Here is a 25,723-nt window from a genome sequence, read left to right on the forward strand (position 1 = left end):
TAAATGTTTGAATTGTTAGCAATTTCAATCTTAACCTTTATGAGGTCTCTGAATGTAGAATTGCATTCTTTATGAAATAGTCATGGGCATATGAGCCCCCAGACATACAGGAAACAAAACCTTAGAGTTTATTCCTCTTACATGATAGTTTATGCCTAGATAACTTTTTGCCTAATTAACTGAGTTCAGGATCTTTATAATTTGGAGTTTTATGTTTCTACCTTTGAATAGAAGTAGATTCTGTTTCAGAGAAGATGGTTCCAACTATGATCCTGTGGACCTTAAAGAAACCTCCATTGTCAGTGGTCACAAAGTAACAAGCTTTTCATCCCCACCTCCAAGCCATAGTTGTTATTTTTGCTAATTCTCTTCTCAATTCAGAACAATGTTCGAGCTGCTGCCCTAGCAACTGTGAATGCTTGGGCAGAACAGACTGGCATGAAGGAATGGCTGGAGGGAGAAGATCTTTCTGAGGAGCTCAAAAAGGAAAATCCTTTCTTGAGGCAAGAGGTTAGTACTGTATAATCATGTGCTTTGCTCATGTCTTTTACCTTCATAGGGGCTTGGGTCTGCCTAATATGTATGTATGGTAAGAATGAGTTTCATTATAAAGTAGTTAATGAAATAAAACCAAATTCCTGTATTCATGTGCTTTTTTTCATTACATGTGCTTATTTAATAAACTTTTTAAATGACTAGCCTTTTAAAGGTGGGATGTTCTCTTTTCTTGAACTCTTAAATGGTAAAACAAGAGGTTTTAATGAGAACATAAAAATACCGAGTTCAATATTTGAAAATCCATCAAGTTAATCCACCACATCAAGGTGGATAAATAGGCTAGAAAAGATAATCATATGATCGTATCAGTTGATGCTAAATAAACATTTGACAAAATCTACAACCCATTCATGGTAAATATTCTTAGCAAATTAGGAATGCAGGAGAATTACCTCAATTTGATAAACAGCATATACAGAAAGCCTATAACTGAAAATCATACTTAATGGTGAAAGACTGGGTGCTTTCCTCCTAAGATTAGGAACATGCAAGGATGTCCACTCTTGATACCCCCCATTTTTTTTTAATACTTTCAAACTTAAAGGCCAGTTCCAAAATAATACAAACCCCATATAAAGAACTTTAACATACCCCTAACCAGTCTCCAGATACCCAGATCCACCAATTTTAACATTTTGCCACATTTCCTACATCATTCTGTCTATCCATTGATCTTTCTGTCTGTCTGTCAGTCCGCCTATCTGTCAATCCATTTTCTGAATACTTGAGTTTAGGTGGTATACCTCATGCTCCCTGAACACTTAATACTGCCATGTACATTTCCTAAGAACAAGGACATTCACTTTATCTAATCACCTTGCAGTTATCAAGTTCAAGAAATTTAACATTGATATAAGGCTTATAATCTATATTCCAGTTTTTTCATACATCCCAATAATATCCCTTTGAGCCTTTTCTCCTGCTTTTTTGGATCCCATCCAGGATCATGTGTTGCATTTAATTCTTGTTGTCTCTTTAGTTGCTTTTTCTTTCTTTCTTTCTGTTTTTTGTTTTTTTGTTTTTTTTTTTAATGTGAGCATATATACAATGTGAATTTTCCCATCTCATCCAATCCCAAGCATACCCATTCAGTGGGATTAATCACATTCACAATATTGCAGTATCCTCACCAACTATCATTGCCAAAACCTTCCCAAATCCCCATACAGACACCCTACACCCATTACACGTTAATGGCCCATTCCTTCTTCCCCTCTCCAGTGTTGGCGTCCTGTACTCTTAATTTCTGTCTCTATGAGCTTGCATATTCTCCAATATTTCTTCGTAGTTGCCATGGTACTTAAATATAACATCCTAAATCTATAATAATCTTGTTTTTGTTGATACCAACTACACAAACTACATTCCTATACCCCACTTGGTTGATTTCTCTATATCTTAAGTAGACCAGAAACTTCCTACTGTATTGACTACATAGCAGAAACTTGCAAAACTTTGAGCATAGCTCAGAGCCCCAGCTTTATGTAGTTCTTGTCACAGATTACATGTTTATACATTATGAGTCCAAAATCACTGATTTTTTTGCTACATATTATGATTTGCTTTTTTGTTCCTATAGAAAAGTAAAACAGAGTTAAAAATAAAAAATAGAATAGTACTGGCATTTATATTTACCCATGTCATTATCCTGACTGGCACTCTTTATTTCTTTATGTGGCTCCATGTATTGTTTGTTGAACTTTTCGTTCAGCCTGCTGCAGAACTCTCATTAGCATCTGTTGCTGAGCCGGTCTAATAGTGACAAACTCCCTCATTCCTCTGGGAATGTCCTAATCTCTCCTTCATTTTTCAAAGAAAGTTTTGCCAGACATAGAATTCTTGGTTAGCAATTTTTTTATTTGCTTTCAGCATGTAAATATGTCATACTACTGCCTTCTTACCTCCATGGTTTCCCATGAGAAAGCAGCACTTAATCTTATTGAAGCTCCCTTGTATGTGACACATTGCTTCTCTCTTACGACTTCCAGAATTCTCTCTTTATCTTTGGTATTCAACAGTTTGATTATAACATGGTGTCGTGTGGGTTTCTTGGGTTTATCCTATTTGAAGTTCATTGAGTATCTCAGATTGTATGTTCATGTCTTTGTCTAAATTTGGGAAGTTTTCAGCCATCATTTCTTTGAATATTCTCTCTGTCCCTGTCTCTGTTTCTTCTCCTTCTGAGACTCCCAAGATTTATATATTGGCATGCTCGATGGTAACCACAGTTTCCTCAGGCTCTGTTCACTTTTCTTCATACTTTATTCCTTCTGCTTCTCATGCTGAGTGATTTCAGTTGTCTTATTTTCAAGGTCTCTGATTCCTTCTGCCACCTCCAATCTGCTGTTGAAACCTTCTAGGGAATTTTTAATTTCTGTTACTATGGACTTCAGCTCTGTTTGGTTCCCTTTCGTAATTCCCATCTCTCTGCTGATATTCTGTTTATATTCATCTTTCATTTTCCTGATTTCCTCTAGTTCTTTGTCCATATTTTCCTTTAGCTCTTTGAGCATATTTAGGACCACTTTTTTAAAGTCTTTGGTGTGCCGCCATTCTAGTCTTCCTCATTGATGGTTTCTGATGCTTTAGTTGTCTCATTCTCCTGGGCCATCACTTCATGTTTCTTTGTATGTTCTGTAATCTTCTGTTGAAACCTGGACATTTTGATATTTAATTTATTGCTGGAATTTAGACTCTAAATGAGTTTTCTGTTCTTGAAGCTTTTATACAGCTGGTGTAATGGCAGAACTTGCCTTGAATGCCAGGAGCTAAAAAAGTAAAAGATGAAGGGGAAAAAAAGAAACCCCTTTCCCAGTCTTTGCAGATTAACTTGTCCAAGTGTTCTCCTTCAGGGCTTATCCATACATTGAGTTCAAAGAATAGCTCCAGGCCCAAGTGTAGGGGCCTCCCTGATCTTCCCTGAGTCTTGTCTTGGTCATATGCATGTGGCCTTAGGAATTTCCCCATTTACTGGGTTCCTAATATCCCCTCTTCCCTCAGAAACAGTTTCTTCACAGTCATGGGCACTGCAATGTGTGTTCTACAGCCAGCATTCCCTTGCCACAGGCAGCACAACTTGAATGCTGTCCCACAGTGTTCTGTAGGAGAGCCCTGTGAACTGCCTTCTCATCAGGGCAAGTTCTGGGTCAGCAAGTCCCTCGGGCCACCACTAGATAGACTGGGCCAGACATAGAGGCTTCCATTATGTATGCAAAGGTTACTCTGTTCCCTCTGGAACTGGGACCAGGGTTCCACACTGGGATCATGAGCTGGCTCCACACCAAGCAAGTGGAGATGGGGGAGGGGCCAGCCAAGGCACCATGAGATCATCCTACTGCTTTTAAGTAGCATTTTTCTTGATTTAAACTCTGTAAGTGCAGTCCTTTAACTGTTTCTTGAAACTTTGAGAAAGGTGTTTCTGCCAGTTCTTGCTAGTTGTTCAAAACTTCTGTCAGGGGAAGGAGCCTTGAAGCCTCTCATTCTGCCATCTTCTCCCACTACTCTTATTCACCATATATTGGAAGCTCTAGTCTCTACAGTAAGGCAACAAAAAGAAATGAAAGGCATATAGTTTGGAAAGGAATAAATAAAACTGACCCTAATTGCAGTTATCATGATTGTCTACATAGAAAATCTCAAGTAATCTACTAACAAATTCCTAGAACTAATGAATTCAGCAAGGTTACAGGATACAAAATCAACATACAAAACCAATTGCACACGTTCTCTCTTTGCCGCATCTACTGCGAGAATGAAGACCATTCTCGGCAACCAGACTGTCAACATTCCAGAAAATGTCAACATCACACTGAAGGGACACACAGTTATTGTGAAGGGCACCCGAGGAACCCTGAAGAGGGACTTCAATAATATCAATGTCGAACTCAGTCTACTTAAGAAGAAAAGGAAGAGGCTTCAGGTTGACAAATTGTGGGGAAATAAAAAAGAGCTGGCTACAGTTGCACTATCTGTAGTCATGTACAGAACATGATCAAGGGTGTTACCCTGGGCTTCTGTACAAGATGAGGTCTGTGTGTGCTCACTTCCCCATCAACATTGTTGTTCAGGAGAGTGGGTCTCTAGTTGAAATCCGAAATTTCTTGGGTAAAAAATATATCCGCAGGGTTCGGATGAGGCCAGGGGTTAGCCTATTCAGTATCCCAATCCCAGAGAGATGAGTTAATTCTTGAAGGAAATGACATTGAACTTGTATCAAATTCAGCTGCTTTGATTCAGCAAGCAACAATAGTTAAAAACAAGAATATAAGAAAATTTTTGGATGGTATCTATGTCTCTGAAAAAAGAAACAGTTCAGCAGGCTGATGAATAAGATCTAAGGGTTGTGCAGCAACGGAAACAACAAGATGCCAGACCTATTTGTGATTTTAAAAATGCAATAAAATTCATCTGTTAGACTCCGGCAAGATGGCGGCAGAGAGAGGAGTGGAAGCTAAGTAGTCCCCCTGGAACAACTACAAAAAACCAGAAACTACTAGTAAATAATCCAGAATAACTGCGGGGGGACAAACGAGACCATCCACTCCTCATACACCAACCTGAATTGGGAGGAATGCCCGAGAACACAGCATAAAATCTGTAAGTAAAACCTGCGGATCCAAGTCGTGAGACCCCCTCCCCCATAGCCCGAGCTGCAAAGCCTCGTGGTGCCAGAGAGAAGCTCTCTCCCAGCAAGCGAATATAGCTCAGCTGAGCTCCAACTGGGGTTTTAAGTAGCGAGTGTGAACTGCTCACTACAGGTACGCATCCCCAAAAAACAGACAGGCTTTGGGTGACGACTGACCTTGGAGAGCAGGAGGGTCGTCTTGGACTGGGTCTGAAGGGGACTATCTGTTTCTTTTTTGGCTCAGTGGAGAAAGCCCCAGTCATTTTCAGTTTCCAGGGCTGTGACAGCGAAGGGTGGAGACAGCACAAGCAGAGAGAGAGAGACCATTGAAATGCTAATGACCTCCACCTGGGGGGTCTGTCTTCTCTAGGAAGAAAGGGGTGGGGCCCTTTCCATTCAGAACCAGACCCCAGAGCCTGGGGGAACATGGCCATACCTCCTCACACCAGGCAAGAATTATAGGCTAACAGGCATCACCTGCTGGGCAGAAAAGCACAGTGACCCGAGGCATCAAAGGGTAGAGCAATTTTCTAAGACGCACCCACAGGGAAACCAGATACTGAATATTTCTTCCCTCTGGGACCTGAGCCCGTTCTGGTCTGGGAAAACCTGATTTGGATAACCAAGGAAACCATGCCTAGACAACAGAAAATTACAACCTACACTAAGAAAAACAAAGTTACGGCCCAGTCAGAGGAACAAACGTACACTTCAACTGAGATACAGGAATTTAAACAACTAATGCTAAATCAAATCAAAAAGTTTAGAGAAGATATTGCAAGAGATAGACGCTGTAAAGGAAACACTGGGCATATATACGGCAGAAATCAAAAGTTCAAAAAAACAACTAGTAGAATCTATGGAAATGAAGGGCGCAACACAGGAGATGAAAGACACAATGGAAATATACAACAGCAGATCTCAAGAGGCAGAAGAAAACACTCAAGAACTGGAGAACAAAATACCTGAAAGCCTCATGCAAAGGAGCAGATGGAGAAAAGAATGAAAAAATATGAGCAACGTCTCCGGGAACTCAAGGATGAAACAAAGTACAATAGTGTACGTATCATTGGTGTCCCAGAAGGAGAAGAGAAGGGAAAGGGGGCAGAAGCAATAATAGAGGAAATAATTAATGAAAATTTCCCATCTCTTATGAAAGACATAAAATTACAGATCCAAGAAGGGCAGCGTACTCCAAACAGAAGAGATATGAAGAGGCCTACGCCAAGACACTTAATAATCAGATTATCAAATGTCAAAGACAAAGAGAATCCTGAAAGCAGCAAGAGAAAAGCGATCCATTACATACAAAGGAAGCTTAGTAAGACTATGTGCAGATCTCTCAGCAGAAACCATGGAGGCAAGAAGGAAGTGGTGTGATATATTTAAGATACTGAAAGAGAAAAACTGCCAACCAAGAATCCTATATCCAGCAAAGCTGTCCTTCAAATATGAGGGAGAGCTCAAAATATTTTCTGACAAACAGACAATGAGAGACTTTGTGAACAAGACACCTGTCCTACAGGAGATACTAAAGGGAGCACTACAGGGTGATAGAAGACAGGACTGCGTGGTTTGGAACACAATTTTGGGAGATGGTAGCACAACAATGTAAGTACACTGAACAAAGGTAACTATGAATACGGTTGAGAGAGGAAGATGGGGAGCATGTGAGACACCACAAGAAAGGAGGAGAGAGAAAGACTGGGACTGTGTAACTTGGTGAAATCTAGAGTATTCAACAATTGTAATAAAATGTACAAATATGTTCTTTTACGAGGGAGAAGAAGCAAATGTCAACCTTGCAAGGTGTTAAAGATGGGGAGGCATTGGGGGAGGGATGCAATCAGCATAAACTAGAGACTGTAACTAATAGAATCATTGTATTATGCTTCCTTTAATGTAACAAAGGTGATATACCAAGGTCAATGCAGATAAGAGGGGGGGATAGGGGAGGCATGTTAGACAGTTGACATTGGTGGTATTGTCTGATTCTTTATTCTACTTTGATTTAAGGTTATTTTTCCTTTTGCTGCTTCCTAGCTGTCATTTTTTTTTTTCCTCTTTCTTTTGCCTCTCTACCTTCTTTGACTCTCCCTCCTGCCTTGTGGAAGAAATGTAGATGCTCTTATATAGATAGTGGTGAAGGTGGTGAACACATAAATGTATGACCATGCAGAAAACCATCGATTATTTACTTGGGATGGAATGTATGGTGAGTGAACAAAACCATATTAAAAAAAAATGGGTTGATGACAAAACCTCGAGGGCAATATACTGAGTGAAATAAGCCAGACACATTAGGACAATTATTGCAGGGTCTCACTGATAGGAACTAATTATAATATGTAAACTCATAGACATGAAATATAAGGTACCAAGATATAGAACGAGGCTTAAGAATGGGAAGTGGTTGCTTAGTATGAGCAGAATGTTCAATTAGGATGAACTTAAATGTTTGGAAATGAACAGGGGTGTTGGTAGCAAGACGTGAGAATAACTAACAGCGCCGAATGGTGTGTGAATGAGGTGGAAAGGGGAAGCTCAGAGTCATATATGTCACCAGAAGAAAAGTTGGAGGTCAAAAGATGGGAATTTATAAAACTGAATCCTATGGTGGGCAATGTCCATGATCAACTGTACAAATACTAGAAATCACTGCCATGAACCAGAACAAATGTATGACAATACAATTAGAAGTTAATAATAGAGGGGCATATAGGGAAGAACTATATACCTATTACAAACTATATACTACAGTTAGTAGTATTTCAACATTTTTTCATGAACAGTAACAAATGTACTATATCAATACTATGAGTCAACAATTGAGGGGGGTTGGTTAGGGATAGGGGAGGATTAGTGTTTCCTTTTCTTTTTTCTTTTTTCATCTTTCACTTTATTTCTTGTCTGGAGTAATGAAAAGTTTCTAAAAATTGAACAAAAATTAAGTGTGATGGATGCACAGCTGTATGAGGGTACCCAGGGGCAAGTGATTGTACACTTTGGATCTTTGGATAATTGTATGGTATCTGAACAATCTCAATAAAAATGAAAAAAAAAAAAGAAAAGAAAAGTTATGCCCAGCCTCTTTGTTGCTCAGATGTGGCCCTTTCTCTCTAACTAAGCCACCTTGGTGGGTGATCTCGCTGCCCTCCCACCCTACGTGGGACCTGACTCCCAGGGGTGTAAATCTCCCTGGCAATGCAGGATATGACTTCCAGGGATGAATCTGGACCCAGCATCGTGGGATTGAGAACATCTTCTTGACCAAAAGGGGGATGCAAAATGAGATGAAATAGTTTCAGTGGCTGAGAGATTCCAAATGGAGTCGAGAGGTCACTCTGGTGGACATTCTTATGCACTATATAGATAACACCTCTTAGGCTTTAATGTATTGGAATAGCTAGAAGTAAATACCTGAAACTACCAAACTCCAACCCAGCAGTCTGGACTCCTGAAGACAATTATATAATAATGTAGATTACAAGGGGTGACAGTGTGATTGTGAAGACCTTGTGGATCATACCCCCTTTATCGAGTGTATGGATGAGTGGAGGAATGGGGATAAAAACTAAAGGACAAATGGGGTGGGATGGGGGGATGATTTGGGTGTTTTTTTTTTCACTTTTATTTTTTATTCTTGTTCTGGTTCTTTCTGATGTAAGGAAAATGTTCAGAGATAGATTGTGGTGATGAACGCAAAACTATGTTATACTGTGGACAGTGGATTGTATATCATGGATGATTGTATGGTGTGTGAATGTATTTCAGTAAAACTGAATTTAATAAAAAAAAAGAAATGAAATAAAGCTTCAGTGTCTGAGAGGTTTCAAATAGAGTCAAGAGGTCACCCTGGTGGACATTCTTACGCACTATATAGATAACACTTTTTAGGTTTTAATGTATTAGAATAGGTAAAGGCAAATACCTGAAACTACCAAACTCCAACCCGGTAGCCTTGACTCTTGAAGACGACTGTATGACAATGTAGCTTACAAGGGGTGACAATGTGATTGTGAAAACCCTGTGGATCACACACACTCCCTTTATCCAGTGTATGGATGGATGAGTAGAAAAATGGGAACAAAAACTAAATGAAAAATAGGGTGGGATGGGGAGGGTGTGTGATTTGGGTGTTCTTTTTTTTATTTTTATTTTTTATTCTGATTCTTTCTGGTGTAAGGAAAATGTTCAAAAGTAGATTGGGGTGATGAATGGACAACTATAAGATGGTACTGTGAAAAAGTGATTGTATACCATGGATGATTGTATGGTATGTGAATATATCTCAATAAAACTGAATTAAAAAAAAATTCATCTGTTAATTAAAAAAAAAACAAACCAATTGCATTTCTTATGCTACAATGAATATATAGAAACCAAAATTGAAAACACAATACCATTTATAGTCATGCTAAAAAAAAATGAAAGCCTTAGGTATACAATTAATAAAATAGATACAGAATATATATGCTGAAAATTACAAAGTGCTGATGAAAGAATGCAAAGAAAACCTAAGTAAATGGACAGATAGGCTCTGTTCATGGGTTAGAAGACTTAACATCGTGGAGATGTCAGTTCTTGCCAAATTTATCTATAGGTTTCATGCAGTGCCTATAAAAATTTCAGCAAAGTATTTATAGACACAGACAGGCTTATTATAAAATTTATATGAAAAGGCTCAGGCCTTAGAATAGCTAAAACTATCTTGAGAAAGAAAAAGTGAGGAACAATCACTTTACTGGTAAATAAGTCTGTAGTAATCAAGACACTATGGTATTGGTGGAGGAAAGACATATAGATATGTAGAACAGAAGAGAGAACCCAAAAATAGAACGCAAATGTGATCAACGAATTGTTGAAAATGAAGAAAGGATAGCCTCTTCAGTAAATGAATCTGGAGCAATTGGACATCCATAGACAAAGAAATGAGCAGCAACTAAACCTCACACCTTATACAAAAATTAACTCAAAATGCGTCATGGACTTTTATGTACAACATAAAACTATAAAACTTTTAAACTGTAACATAGGAGAAAATCTTCAGGATCTAGAGCTGGGTAAAGAATTCTTAGGCTTAACATCAAAGCACAATTTACAAGAGAAAAAATTGATAAATTGTACCTTATCAGAATTACAAACTTTTACTTTACAAAAGACCATGTCAAGAGGATGAAAAGAGAGCCTACAGAGTAGGAGAAAATATTTTCAAACTATCCGTTGAAGGATTAATGTCTAGAATATATAAACAACTCTCAATACTCAACAGTAAAAAAAAATATATAATTAGAAAATGATCAAAAGGTGAACAGGCATGTGCCAGTTTGGATGTATTATGTCCCCCAAAACGCCATTATCTTTGATGCAGTCTTGTGTGGGCAGGAAACATATTGACATTGATTGGGTTGGAGACTTTTGATTGGATGTTTCCATGGAGTTGTGACCACTCAATTGAGGACGAGATCTTTCATTGGATAATTTCCATGGACATGTGGCCCCGCCCATTCAGCGTGGGTCTTGATTAGTTTACTGGAGTACTGTATAAGCTCAGACAGAAGGATCAAGCTTGCTACAGCCAAGAGGTACACTTTCAAGAACGAACAGGAGCTGAGAGAAGAGCTGCAGATGAGAGACAGTTTGAAGATGGCTGTTGAAAGCAGACTTTTGCTCCGGAGAAGCTAAGAGAGGAAAAACACCCCAAGAGCAACTAAGAGTGACATTTTTGAGAAACTGCAGTCTAGAGAGGAACATCCTGGGAGAAAGCCATTTTGAAACCAGAACTCTGGAGCAGACGCCAGCCACATGCCTTTCCAGCTAACAGAGGTTTTCCAGACAGCATTGGCCATCCTCCAGTGGAGGTACCCGATAGTTGATGACTTACGTTGGACACTTTATGGCATTAAGACTGTAACTGTGTAACCAAATAAACCCCGTTTATAAAAGCCGATCCATTTCTGGTATTTTGCATTCCAGCAGCTTTAGCAAACTAGAACAAGTCATTTCAGTAAAGAGAATATATGGATGGCCAATAAGCAGATGAAAGATGTTTAACATCATTAACCATCAGGGCTATGCAAATTAAAACTACGAGATAACATTACACATCTACCAGAATTGCTAAAATAAAAAAATAGTAATAACTCCAAATGCTGGTGAGATGTGGAGAAACTGGAATGCTCATACTTGGCTGGTGGCAATGTAAAATGGTACGGCCAGTCTGGAAAAGAGTTCGGCAGTTCTTTATAAAAATAATCATGCAGTTACCCAGTAATTGCACTCTTGGGCATTTATCCCAGAGAAATGAAAACATTCCCACACAAAAACCTGTACACAAATGTTTATAACAGCTGCATTCATAATAGCCCTAAACTGGAAACAGCCAAGATGTCCTTCAACAAATGAATGGTTAAACAATCTGTTGCACATCCATACCATAGATGTTCAGCAATACAATTATAAACTATTGATACATATGACAAATCTGCAGGGAATTATGCTGTTCAATAAAAACCAATCCCAAAAGGTTACACTATGTGATTCCATTTATATAACATGTTTGACGTGACAAAATTTTTTAAATGGGAGCAGATTAGTAGTTGCTAGGATTGGGTCAGGGTAAGGTATGGGGAGGGAGGTGGGTATAGTTATGAAAAGGCAACATTGAGGGATCCTTGAGCAGGAACTGTTTAGTGTCCTGACTCTGGTGGTGGGTATACTAATCTGCACATGTGATAAAATTGCACAGAACTAAATACACACAAATGAGTACAGGTAAAGCTGGGGAAAACCGAATAATCAATGGATTGTATCAATGGTCATTATCCTGGTTGTGATACCGTACTGTAGTTTTGTAAAATGCTTTTATTAAAGGAAACTGGGTAAAGAGTACACGGGATCTCTCTGTAACAGTATAATTATATGTGAAACTACAGTTATCTCAATAAAAATTTCAATTAGAAAATACGTACAGATAAATTGTTTTAGGGCTACAGAGAAAAACTGTCAGTATAAGACGAAAACAGAAGTCCTGGTAGATTTTGTCTTCTGATGAAGTAAATGTTTTGGGCCTTCTCTAGCTGAGTGTTTCTTACAACTTACAAACAAGGTGGGGTGAGGGGAGAGAAGCGAAAGTTTTCTATCTTTATAATTCATTAAGAACTATTAATGCTTTATAATTTCACACTCAAATATCTGTATCCTCACAGTACTTTGTCATCTTTGCATTTATTATTTAAATATAGCACAATTATTGAGCAATGAAATTACTGATTTTCTATTGGAAAGTTGCAGTGTAAGAGCTAATTCAGTGTTTGAGACTGAAAAAGTCATTAAACCTGAGATCATAAATAATAATTTTCCACTTGAAGTGTGTAACTAACTACTCTATTTTTTGGCAGCTTCTGGGCTGGCTGGCTGAGAAACTACCTACTCTTCGTTCCACCCCCACAGACCTTATCCTTTGTGTTCCTCATCTCTACTCGTGCCTAGAGGATCGCAATGGAGATGTGCGAAAGAAGGCCCAGGATGCCTTGCCATTCTTCATGATGCATTTAGGATATGAGAAGATGGCCAAGGCTACTGGGAAACTAAAGGTACTTAAACTACTTGTTGTTGTTGTTGTTGAAAGCCAATAGAAAAATATTGAACATGAATTTATATAAGCAAAAGATTATGTTACCTCTTATAAATCTCAAACTTGTAATCCTGATGAGAGGAAAAACAAAATATTGAGCAGTGTAGAACCTCTAAAGAATCTGCTGACTCCACAAGGGTGAAAATTCTGACCTTCTAGGAGGATAGCTAATTTAGTGTGACTTCATAATGTGTTACTTCTCTTGCACTGTTTGCTGCCTCCTTGATACTTCGTTGGTATTTCAAAGCTAGGAGCACAGTAATTTTTTTACAGCAGATCTGTAGTAAACATAATATGAGAGTATCATTTATGTGGCTTCTCACTTCTTATACTATGTCTCTAGCCAACTTCTAAAGATCAGGTTTTGGCCATGCTAGAGAAAGCCAAAGCTAACATGCCAGCTAAACCTGCTGCACCTGCTAAGGCAACTTCCAAACCAGTAGGAGGGTCCGCTCCAGCCAAATTCCAGCCTGCCTCAGGTAATTCTGTTTCAAGAGGGTTAAAGGGGAAGGAAACACTGCCCTATGGGATGCTGAAAAGAAATCCACCCTTCATTTTTCATCACAGTCCCTTACAGCCTAAATATCAAGCCCTCCTTTCCTCTCTGCTTACTCTCCTTTCACAAACATTTGTCTGGTACTTATTTTATGTTAGGAACTGTGCTAAAGGTACAAAGAGGATTAATTTGGCTTCCACGTCCAAAAAGGGACTCTTCATTGAGTGAGTAGCACATTGAAATACTCCAGAAAACCAGTGTTCTATCTTATTAAAGTTTCCACAATCAGTTTTCTCCTATTGGATATTATAGTTGGAAGGGAAACTGAGACCACCTAACTTAATGTGCTTTATTAATCAAAAGAGGTTAGCTTCTCAAGGTTGACTTGCTCAAGGTCAACCAGCTAGCCAGTGCCTGAACCAGCATAGAATTCCACTCCCTGGTTCACAAATGAATTCTCCTTCTACAACACTTGGCTGTTTACTGATCCATTCTAATATTAATCTTCTTTAAGAGAATATTCTTGATTTCTTCATTCTGCTGTTAAAATTCCATAATGTATAAATAGAATGCTAACATGTAAGCTTTCTCTTCTAGAGATTTATTTCTTAAACAAAACAGTATTCTTTAGTTTAGTGGGAAAGAAATTGTTGGTGCTAGATGTTAGAAATTTACACCTATTTTGTGTGTGTGTGTGTGTATATATATATGTATGTATATATATGTGTGTGTGTATATATATATAATTATAATATTGGAATACTGCTATATAGTAGCAAAGTATCAAAAATGATACCCTTAAAGAAGTATCAGTCTAGCAAAAAAGATGTTTAAACTGCTGTTTAGAAAAAGGTTTTAACACTGAAGTTTAAATGTAAAGGAAGTATAGATTTTCTGAATTCATTTCTTAAGGTTAAACTTTACGAAAAATTAGGGGAGGAAAAGATTAGGAAAAAAATCTAATACTTTATAACTTTATAAATATGAAACTGCAGACCTTATCATCATCATTATATATTTAACATGCCTAGAATAAAAGTTATTATTTAGAGCTTATGTGTATTGTTCATGCTTTTTTTCTCAAAGTACCTGTTGAAGATTCCATTTTGAGCAGTGTAGAACCCAAGCCTGATCCCAAAAAGGCCAAAGCACTAGGAGTTTCCTCTAAAGCAAAGGTAGGTTAACTCTGAATTCTTAGATATAGAATTGCTTTGTACACCAAGACATTCTATTAGGAAAGATATCAGATAATATAAAGTATTTATTTATACAAGTGTTCATTTTAAATAATATCTGAAAACAGAGACATCCAGTTCTCTAGAGATGCTGTTACGGTTCCTGTAATGAAGAGGGAAGGAAATCATTTGTAGCTCTGGCAGAATAATTATTTTGGTTGATTTTTATTTGAGAAAGGAAGGTAATCAGCTTCCTTCGAATGTGGCACAGTGAAGTCTTCATACAAGAAGGTGTTCTGATTCATCTATAAGGAAATATCTTTTGTCCTTACACCATTGTGACTTTCTTCAATGCATCACCAATTCTTTCCACATCTGTGCACTCATAAAATGGGCACTCTGGGACCATTCTTCTTAATATTAGTTATTCATGTTTCTTCCCTACATTTGGGTCCTTTAACTCCGTGTGTTAATTTAAATGGGTAATTATTTCCTAAACTATCCAGTGAAGCTGTCTTTTCCTGCCCTTCTCCCCATCCTCACCCCATATTTAACAAGTGTTTATTTTAGTGTTTTGATCATGAATGCTTCAAACTCTTTAACTCTGTTCTTAATGCCATACTTTTTTTTTTTTTTCAATATTTTGCAGTTTACAAAGCATTTTCACATATGTTATCTCATATTTGTTTTGACTGAATGGTTGCAGTGTTTGAACTAGAAAGAAAGTTCTGGTTCACTAGAAATAGTGAACTCTTACAATATTTATAATAATAATTCCAATAATTAAAATCAAATTTTACTTTAAACATATATACTGAGTGTTCACTATTTTCTTTCCATCTGATCCAAAGATTCTAAATCTTAGATTATTTTTAAAAGCCACTTTTGTGATTTAAGTATTTAAAATGTTTCTAGCAACTCTCTGGAAGCAGCCCCAGTGATTAAGGTTATTCTGATGTGATAAAGATACATATAAATATGGGGAGTTACAGAAAAATTTTCTCAGCTAAGTGGTGTGAAATGTTTAAATGTCATTCAAAATATTGTTAATATAGGTAGCTGTAAATGGTATTGAAGATTTCAAGAAAGAAAAGAACTATCCAATAAATAAAAATAGTCTATGATAGATAGTAGCAGCTTGCCAATTAAACTGCATGCCAGCCCAAAGGCTAACCAATAGTTGCTTAAGAACGCTATTAGAAACATTTCTAGAGAACATCTACAAAAACATTATTATAAGCAAGATTCTATCTCATCTATTTCTTTCATGTGAAATAAAATGTAGAAAGGGTTCTCTGGTTTCTACAGTACCCTTTTACTGGGCAGCAACCTCATAGTCCCAGAGAAATGACCTTGCTAATCCATATTTCCTGAACCATGGTTGTAGAGTGCACAAGGAAAGAAAGTGCCAAGTAAAACCAGCTTAAAGGAGGATGAAGACAAATCTGGTCCTATTTTTATTGTTATTCCAAATGGAAAGGAGCAAAGGATGAAAGATGAAAAAGGATTGAAGGTAAGGAAGGGATAAGAATTTTTCAGATGTTTTGGGCTTTTTGTTTGTTTGTTTTATTAATAATAGTTTTACTATCTGAAATTTGAATCATTGTGAAACATCTTGTAATTAACTGAATCTTTACCTTGTGAATTACATCTTTTTCTTTCTCTAAAGTACTTTATGGGTGCTTTGATTCCTACAAAAGACTCTATAGAAATAAGCTATTGCCTGTTTTTCCTCCAAATAGAAAAGAATGATTTAGAGGTGTGTTTAATTTCTAGAATCAAAGTATGGGAAGTATTCATTGATTTTTATCAACTATACATATATAATGGACGACTCCTTATACCCCAATATATTAAAAGACAGACTTGGTGACTAAATATGACAAGTTCAATCATTTATCTTTTAATGTTGTTTTGGTTTTATTGGGTCATTTTAAAGTTTTTTCAAAATATGTATGTGGCTTAAAAAAAAATCATCCACTACAAAAACTGTATCATATAGATGAAAAGCATGTCTCACTTCAAGTCCAGTCTCCCTCCGCAGGGACAGATATTATTACCAGTTTTTTTGTGTGTGGGTACTACTCCAGAACTATCCCATACCTATACAAATGTGTATGTATAAATATATAGCCCTTCCTTTTACACAGATGGGAACATGTCATACTTTTGTTTTGTATCTTACCTTTTAATATGTTTGAAATATCTTAAAGATCATTCCATGTCTGCATATGTATTTGCATTATATATATACATATAATTTGGCTTATTCTTTTTATTGGTAGATTGTATGTATGTACCTTTCTTTATCCAATCCACTATGTTGGACATTTAGGTTACTTATTTCCTGTCTTTCTCTGTTACAAACTGTACTGCAGTAAGGATCTTTTTATGTAGATCATATGTGAGTATATCTATATTAAATTCTTAGATTGGTATGTGCATTTTAAAATTTGATAGATGTTTCAAAATTGCACTCTTATAAAGTTGTACTGTGTCCACCATATCACACGGGAGCATAGCATTGACTTATCTAGTAAGTAAGAATTACTAAAAATTTTATTCCTAGAAGACTTTCAGAGTTGCTCATCTTTCAGAAGGATTACAACTTGAGAGTAAATTTTGCCTTCATGTTTAATTACAAATGAATCTTATTAATTTTAAAATATCCTATTAAATTGATAGCTGCAACTGGATTAAATATGATTCTACCTCATTTCGCAGTTGAACTCCAGCACTGCTGACATCCTTTTCACTGGATTTTTTCAGGTGCTGAAATGGAATTTTACTACTCCCCGGGATGAATACATTGAACAACTGAAGACTCAGATGTCTAGCTGTGTAGCAAAATGGTTACAAGATGAAATGTTTCACTCAGATTTTCAGCATCATAACAAAGCTCTAGCTGTCATGGTTGATGTAAGTTTGCTGTAGATAAATATATACATATCTCAGTCATGTGACAATACTGAGCCCTGTGAAATAACTTAGCAGTTTGCATTGAGTTGAGAAGGAAGTGGAATACACTATGTTCACTGTTTTTAGAGCTGTCTTGTTTTTTGGTAGAATAAAAACTGCACATCTGTATTTTTTAGGTCTTATGCAGGCCTAAAAATCTATCATTTTATTTTTGGACCCCTGTAAAATTTAAGAGGTACTTGTCTAATAAGACTTAAGTTTTTATAGAGTCTTATTTGTGAGGTTTTTATTTTGTTTTATTTTAAGCACTTGGAGAGTGAAAAAGAGGGTGTCATTGGTTGCCTGGATCTTATCTTAAAGTGGCTTACCCTGCGGTTTTTTGACACCAATACAAGCGTCCTAATGAAAGCCCTAGAATATTTAAAATTACTTTTCACCCTGCTAAGTGAAGAGGAATATCATCTTACCGAGAATGAAGCATCTTCCTTTATCCCGTATCTCATCCTCAAGGTAATGTGTTGTTCTCACTTTGAAGACTGCTCAAAAATCCCAGCTGACCTCAGTTCCTATACTTATTCCCTCTCCCATTTTCATTTATTCTATGGTGATACCTTCTATCTCAGAAAATGCCTCACTTTATTATTATTTCCTTTATTGATTAGGTTGGAGAACCAAAGGATGTCATTCGTAAAGATGTCCGTGCCATCCTGAACCGGATGTGCCTTGTCTACCCAGCTAGCAAGATGTTCCCTTTCATCATGGAAGGAACCAAATCCAAAAACTCTAAGCAGAGAGCAGGTGATGTATATAATTGAAATTGAGAAAATAGTTTATAAGTTAAGAAGGAAATTTGTTCAAAATCTGTATAGTTGATTCCAACCTTTTGATTTGGGCTGTGAGAATGATGAGTTGCACACTGGTGGAGCCGTGGTATCAGGTTGATACAGGGACCACTCAGTACCACCCTGGTGACAAAATCAAGTGCACAGGGGCCATCTGACTCACACCGTCCCTTTCTTTCAGGATCACTTGGTATAGCACCATTATTTTATTGTGTGTTTTATAAGAAGTTAGTAAACAAGAAAAAGTTCTAACTGGCGCCAGAATAAGGTTTTAGTCCTTTCTGTATGCCAAGGGAAATTTAACTAGTAAAGATAGGTCTCTATGCCAGATGTGTATTGAGTCTATTATTAACTAGCCTTTCTCTCCCATCAGAGTGCTTGGAAGAGCTTGGGTGTCTGGTGGAGTCCTATGGCATGAATGTTTGCCAGCCAACCCCAGGAAAAGCCTTAAAGGAGATAGCTATTCATATAGGAGACCGTGACAATGCTGTACGCAATGCTGCACTCAACACCATTGTAACGGTGTACAATGTACATGGGGATCAGGTGTTCAAACTGATTGGAAATGTGAGTGACTCTTTTCTCTGAACATTGTCAGCATGTGAACAGAACTGCAAGACCTCTTAGGTGTCAAGTTTCATGCCATCTCGGCTATAGCTAAATTTTTTTCCGCTTTTTTATTATACTCAACCTATCAATATGTTCTTAAATCCAGATGAACACTTGAGGGTGTCTCTGGTTATTTTAGGCTGTGTTTTATTGAAAATCAAATTTTCTTTTCAGAGCATTCTACTTATAGCCATTTGCTTTAGAAATGAGAGCCATATTTGAATGAAGAAATCTGAGCTAGTTGGGGATTTAAATTCTGCTGGCAGTCTACTTTGTAATTTTTAATGCGTGTAGTTTCTGGTTAACAAGTACCCACTGAATCTGTGTACAAAGTGGATACTAGTACCTGTCATATCAAGTCTCATGCTAAAGCCATGAGCCAGACTTTCCAGGCATACTAGCTTGCTTCTGACTTCTTTAGCTCCTTTAAGCCAGTCCCTATCATGGCTGGATCTCAGTTCTTCGCTCCAGTTGCCTCTTCATTTCACCATATATTTGTCCTGTACTTACAAACTTTTGCTTGAATTATCTGATTAATCCTTGTACAGCCCAGTGAAGGAGAAAAAGGAGGTGGGAATTTTGCAGATGATCAAAATTAAAGTTTGTTGCCCATAGTCACACAGCAAGTTAGCATTGACGAACAAAAATAGGGTAGCTTCATTTACTATTTTTGCCTTTTTTATTTATAGTTATTAATAATCTTCCCTTTTGTATTCTTTCCTTCTTTTTTATGTTCTCTTATTATTACAGCTAGGCAGTTATTAACAGTGGTTGATTTAAAAATGTAGATAGTGTTTTAAAACTGAACTTCTAACATTCTAGGTTCTATTTGCTTAGATATGAAAATGAATATTAATTCTTGAGTCCTCCAATTAGATTTTTAGTTTTCCTTATATTCTAGTAGAGGGATATGCTAATAAATTAAATTTGGCTTCTTTATACAGCTTTCTGAAAAGGATATGAGCATGCTTGAAGAGCGGATTAAGCGGTCAGCAAAGAGGCCCTCTGCTGCACCAATAAAACAAATGGAAGAGAAGCCTCAGCGCACACAAAGCATAAGCTCCAATGCCAACATACTTCGCAAGGGACCATCTGAGGACATGTCCTCCAAACTCAAGTATGTAGATGGAGATAGTTGTCTGAGAGCGTCTCTGTGAGCTTTGCCTTATATGCTCAGAGCTTGTCTTGTAACACAATCTTGAGTTCTTGTATCATTATCATGCATGAGAAAATGTATGGGTAAATGTCCTGTAATCAGATGTTTAATCTTCAGTCTTCATTGTCTTTGTCTTTGTCTCAAAACCACTTCTAAATGGTCTTGTGCCTTCTTTCATTGCTTTTCCGTGGACAAAATTATGTATCACACTTATAGGATGTAAGTACTGCCTGCTAATTTCTCATTAGCAGGCTCTTATATCTTTCTAACTTCTGATTTGGATTCATCCCCTCTGCAGGATGACTGGCTTAGAGTATATAACCAGGATGGAGGGTATCCATAAGTATCCGATGAATCAAGCCTTCCCCAAAAGCCCAGTGTCTAGCAGAAATGGCAACTCAATGTCATGTGGCTAAATACTGATTCACCTTCTTCCTTGTATTATATTTGGTCATCCTCAGGTCCCTATTATTGAGTTAAGGCTAACTAAAATGGATGCAACCCAGAATTGGCTTAGGGACTCAAAATTCTGCCTTCTAAGCAGGACAGCTCTATTTGGGGTTGTGTCATAAGTATAATTTTAACCATTTTGAATTTGGAAACTTTTAATGCCTATTGCTTGGATAGAATGCTGGTCCTGATTTGTCAGAAGTGAATATTCCTAGAAAAGGTAACTGACTGTCCCTCAAACTGTAAGATGTATACTGTGCACTGCCTGGAATGATGCTCATGATTAGAAAAACTTAAACACTGGTTAATTTGATGGGGAAAAAATAGCCAGTCTAGATTTTTCTTATCTATTTTCCCATAAGAAGTGAACTTTGAGTCAATGTAAGTATTATGGATACTTTTATTATTTTCTGCCACAGCAGTGTAAGGGTTGTTGGCTGTAATAAACCAGAGGTAATACTTATAACTTGGCAGATGGTGTAAGTACAAGTTAAAGTTATCTGCTTTTTCAGAATACTCATGAACCAATGTTCGTTGCCCATTGAAGGCATTTGCCTAGACTCTAGGACTTAAATCATTCAGTGGGGCTGAAACCAGAAGTTGAACATCTGTCTTGAAGCTTTGGGGCAACTGGCAGTGCTACTCTTGCCCTTTGGTTAAGAATTCTGTTAGTTCAGGACCTTCTTTCTGCTTCCCTTAGCCAAGCACGAAGCATGAGTGGGCATCCTGAAGCAGCCCAGATGGTTCGCCGAGAATTCCAGCTAGATCTAGATGAGATTGAGAATGACAGTGGTACAGTCCGCTGTGAAATGCCAGAACTTGTCCAACACAAACTGGATGACATTTTTGAACCAGTTCTTATTCCTGAACCCAAGTAAGTTAAACTCCTTCATTTAATTATAAGCAGTCCGTGGTCCTTGCAACGCATGTGTGAAAAGAACTCCATGCTGGTAGTGTGCAATTAAAACCTTTTAGAACTACTATCTAATAACCATTCTTGAATAAGACCCAGACCTAGTGGGGAACTGAGTAATTCCATCTTACTGGTATGTCTTGTAATAGAGATTGAATTTTTCCCTTTGCTCTGCTGTCTAGGATCCGGGCTGTTTCACCACACTTCGATGACATGCACAGCAATACAGCATCCACAATCAATTTCATTATCTCCCAAGTAGCCAGTGGTGACATCAATACGAGCATCCAAGCTCTAACACAGGTAATGGGGGTTCTAATCATAACTGTAATTCTGTTTTTGCATGTAGAGGCTGTGAGAGTGATGGGTTGTACACTGGTGGAGTCACAGTAGTGGGATGCAGGCATCTTTCAGTTCTGCCCTGGTGAAAAAAGTGCACAGGAGTTGCTCACAGTCATCATTTGCCTCACAGGATATAGCTCTACTAGAGCCTTGCATTTTTATAATTGCATTCATTCACCGGAGTTGGAGATACAGCTGTGAACAAGTAGGGACCATGAAACTTACTTAGATTTTAGTGGACAGAGACAAATAAGACAATATCAGAGAATAGTAACTACTTTGTAAATATGACTAAAGTAGGAGTCTTAAGAGAGAGAAAGTCTGAATAACAGACTGGGTGGTAGGGGAAAGTCTGAATAACAAGGATGTATGGATCCGAGATAAGAGCATTCCAAGCAGAAGGAACAGCTGTTACAGGAATGAGTTTGGTTCTTCAAGGAAATCACAGACAGCCCATGCACCTGGAGCATAGTGGGCAAGGAGGAGAATGGTACAAAATAAGTTTTGAGAGGTAAAAAGAGAGACCAGATCATGTAGGGCTTTGGAAGTTTCAGGCAATGTTGTTTGGGTTTTATTTATGTGATCGGAAGCCATTAAAAGATTTGAAGCAAAGAAGCTACTTTTTTTTTTTTTTTTTTAAGTCTTTCTCCTCTTCCTCTTCTTCCTCATTTTCTCTTTCTTAACAATCCAGTCCTAAAGCCATTAGGTAGGGTGGAGCAAGGTAGGCATCCATGGTTGTGGTGAGAGGGTAGGAGTGGAGAGCCACAGGGCCCAAAGTGAGGGTCTCAGAGCCCAAGCATTGTGAGGAGGGCTTCCATGTGTGTTGGGAGAAGTGGTGGAGAAGGACTCAGAATGGGGAGTCAGGAGCCGAAGTAGGAGAAAAGGGCATCTGCGTGGGAGTGGGTTGGTGGCAGAGATGAGCAATTGGTTACATACAAAGAGATTGGTCAAATAAATGAATATGATGACAGTAAAGAGAATCAGATTTCTCACTGTCAGAGAAAGGAATTACAGATATGGAAGGTGAGCAAAATAGACTGGTGTTGGAACAGAATTAGATGTGTCAGTATGAACTCATGGTTTTCAATTTATAGGTAAATGTGGAATTAAATATAAATGTACATGTGTATATATATACCTACATAAGGTATCTTTATGACATGTAATATACATATAGGTGTATGTGTATATATATATTCCCTAGCTCTTTGCACTGCGAGGAACTGAGAATGGCAATGAGCATACCCAGTACCCAAATCTTGTCTTATAAATACCATTTTCCACTTAAAAGTAATGAGTGTTCCTTAGAGAAATGGCTGATTCCAGGGCTGAGTCAGGGAAAATACAAGATAAGTCTGGAACATGTTATGCCAGACAAAAAAAAGGTAGGCTCATAGGGTGATAGGGACATGTCAGAAAGATAACAGAGGCCAACTAGAATGGATTCTATCCAAATGGGGGACAATTTGAGAATCAAAATAAATAATGATAATGAGTTATAATCTAATAAATTGGATGAAAATCAGTAAACTTACTAAATTCAATAAAATATTTAATAAAATAGGAAACCACAGGTCCATGTACATGTTAATGTTTCAATTAAAAATTTGAAGAGAAATGTGATATTTATGTAGTTTCATAGTACTTCCCAACAATTTCTTTGAGTACAAAGAGTAATTTGAAGGAAGAGAAGCCTGGCGGAAACCACCTTACTTCTTAATTAAGTGATAAAAGTGAACAACATCAATAATGGGACAAAATGAAATCATGTGCCACTTGATAGGATCCAGTGAGAATTCAGCTTCACTCTGGTGATATTTCTGCTAACGATGTGCAGCCTGAATTGAATCCAAAGGAAACCTCAAACAAATGCAAATTGAGGGACATTTTATAAAATGAATGGCCTGTATCCTGTGTTAGGGTCAAGAAAGTGAAGGAAAGACTGAGGAACTGTTTCAGACTGAAGAGAGACCAAAGAGAGATAACTAAATCCAGTACATGATTCTAGACTGACCTTTTGCTGTAATTGGAGAAAAGTGAATGGGGTCTGAGGATAGAGAGTAGTGAAGTCAATGTTAATTTCCTAATTTTGATGATTGTATCATGATTATGACAGAGAAAGTCATTAAAGTCATTGTTATTAAGTAATACACACTAAAGTATTTGAAGGGCATAGAACATCAGACTGGCAGCTTACTCTTATATGATTCAGAATATAAAGTTCCTTTTCCATACTTCCAAGTTTTCTGTAATGTTTGAACTTTTTTTTTTTAATTTGGGTGGGTAAAAACCACTCTGACCACTCTAAAAATTGGATTATAGGTAGGGCAAGAATAGATTCTGGGAGACCTATTAGGAAGCTATGGCCAAAATTCATATGAAAAACTCTATGACATGCCCTTAAGATGGTGATGGAAAGGAAGAAAATAGATTTATTTTTTGGAGATAGAGTCCAGAGGAATTGGTGATACATTGGATATGAGAAAGGAAGGAACGGAATCAAGAATAAACCCCTGATTTTTGGCTTGAGCAACTAGGTGGATAGTAGTACTGTGTATGTACCAAGATCAGGAAGCTGGCTCGAGAGGTTGGAAATCAAGAGATATATATGTCTTTGCTGTGTTAAGTTTGAGCAGCCCACTAGACAACCAAATGAAGACAGATGATTAGGAATGGAAGGGCAGAATAAGGAATCCTAGCACAGGGCTTTTGCTGTTGTTTGACAAATTAACACTGTTAACAATTTGGGTACGGGAAGAAAACAAACGGGTTTCTGGAACCTAGTGACTTGAATACATACATCTCTGTTGCTCTTCTCTATCACTTTCAATCCAACAACCATCTGCCTTTCTAAACAGAGGAGCTACTAGGTCAGCTACACTGTGTCTGAAATGTGTGAGCAGATCTCAAGCTTTATCTTGTACAAGACATTTTTCCATGTGAGCCTACAGAGAATCTGGGGTTTAATTTGGTAGAGCCCAAGGATGAGGATCAAAACACCAGAAATCCTGGAGAGACGTCTCTTTGTCTGTGGAGATCAGTAGATCCCCAAAGGGAATCCTGAAGGGTAACAGTGACCTATGTGAGTATTACTGAAAGGTTCTGGTGTTCTCCCTGGCCCCCAAGGAACTACAGGTAGCTGAATAGAAAGGCTGAGTTGACTCTCTGAGCCTGGAAAGACTCTAGCTTTTACCCCTTCAGAGACCAAAGAACAGAAATGCCTGTTCTTGGTGCTTTGCCAGATGACTGACAACTTGCAGCTGGTACGCCACTAGCTGGCAAGGCCTGAAGCTGCTACGTCTCCCACCACTCTCAGATTGCCACTGTTGAGGGTTTCCAAAAGCCACACCCAAGAGTGAATCCTGAGCAGGTAAAGAATAACATAACACACCTTAGGGTATCTGGCAACAGGAAGAACAAACAAATTAGAAACGTACTGAAAGTTCATCAGTAAGGAAGTGTTTGAATAAATTTTGGTACATGCATACATGGACAATGATGCTGCCTTTAAAAATAATGTTAGAACTGTTCTGTTGACTTTTGGGATTTTCATAATTTTCTATTGCGTGAGAAAAGCTAGATGCAGCAAAGTGTATATACTATAATCCTCTTGTAGAATAAACAGTGACCGAAACTTTGACACTATAAATGTATGCATATGTGGTTATATCTATGAACATGAAGAAAAAGGGGTGTACATACCCATTCCCACCAAAAAAAAGATAGTATTTTTCTATGGTGTCCATGTTGAAATGGCGTTGTTAAATGGACTCAGTTATATAAAATTGTGTGTGTGTGCTTATGGGGTATATATGTACAAAGAGATAAATGAAAGTAGGATCCCTGAATTCCACAACACCTTGGGGTACCATTCACATCGTAGTCTATATAAATGCTGCCTCCTGGCACGTGGAATACAGAGTGTAATTTGGTGCTCTTGGAATTGGGCGTGGTGGCAGCCCTGCATGAAAGCATGATCACTGAGAATTTATCATGGTTGTTA

At 37.7% G+C, this 25,723-nt stretch overlaps 1 protein-coding gene and 2 non-coding genes across 3 annotated transcripts in view; all 3 read left to right on the plus strand.

Annotated features, from left to right (window-relative positions):
- Positions 1-25,723, plus strand: part of CKAP5 (cytoskeleton associated protein 5) — a 138,362-nt gene that overhangs the window by 106,473 nt on the left and 6,166 nt on the right. Inside the window, exons 24-35 of the mRNA XM_037838906.1 lie at positions 382-510; positions 12,583-12,777; positions 13,162-13,297; positions 14,401-14,489; positions 15,877-16,002; positions 17,259-17,408; positions 17,715-17,918; positions 18,071-18,206; positions 18,624-18,817; positions 19,804-19,976; positions 21,166-21,339; positions 21,561-21,681. Coding sequence (XP_037694834.1) covers positions 382-510; positions 12,583-12,777; positions 13,162-13,297; positions 14,401-14,489; positions 15,877-16,002; positions 17,259-17,408; positions 17,715-17,918; positions 18,071-18,206; positions 18,624-18,817; positions 19,804-19,976; positions 21,166-21,339; positions 21,561-21,681 — 1,827 coding nt within the window. The remainder of the gene's footprint in view (positions 1-381; positions 511-12,582; positions 12,778-13,161; positions 13,298-14,400; positions 14,490-15,876; positions 16,003-17,258; positions 17,409-17,714; positions 17,919-18,070; positions 18,207-18,623; positions 18,818-19,803; positions 19,977-21,165; positions 21,340-21,560; positions 21,682-25,723) is intronic.
- On the plus strand, positions 18,303-18,414 carry LOC119538946. The gene has a single exon (XR_005217727.1). It is a non-coding gene; the product is annotated as a small nucleolar RNA SNORD67 (small nucleolar RNA).
- On the plus strand, positions 21,732-21,831 carry LOC119538947. The gene has a single exon (XR_005217728.1). It is a non-coding gene; the product is annotated as a small nucleolar RNA SNORD67 (small nucleolar RNA).

The sequence above is a fragment of the Choloepus didactylus genome, chromosome 6 (assembly GCF_015220235.1).
Source record: "Choloepus didactylus isolate mChoDid1 chromosome 6, mChoDid1.pri, whole genome shotgun sequence".
In the NCBI taxonomy this organism is placed as follows: domain Eukaryota; kingdom Metazoa; phylum Chordata; class Mammalia; order Pilosa; family Megalonychidae; genus Choloepus; species Choloepus didactylus.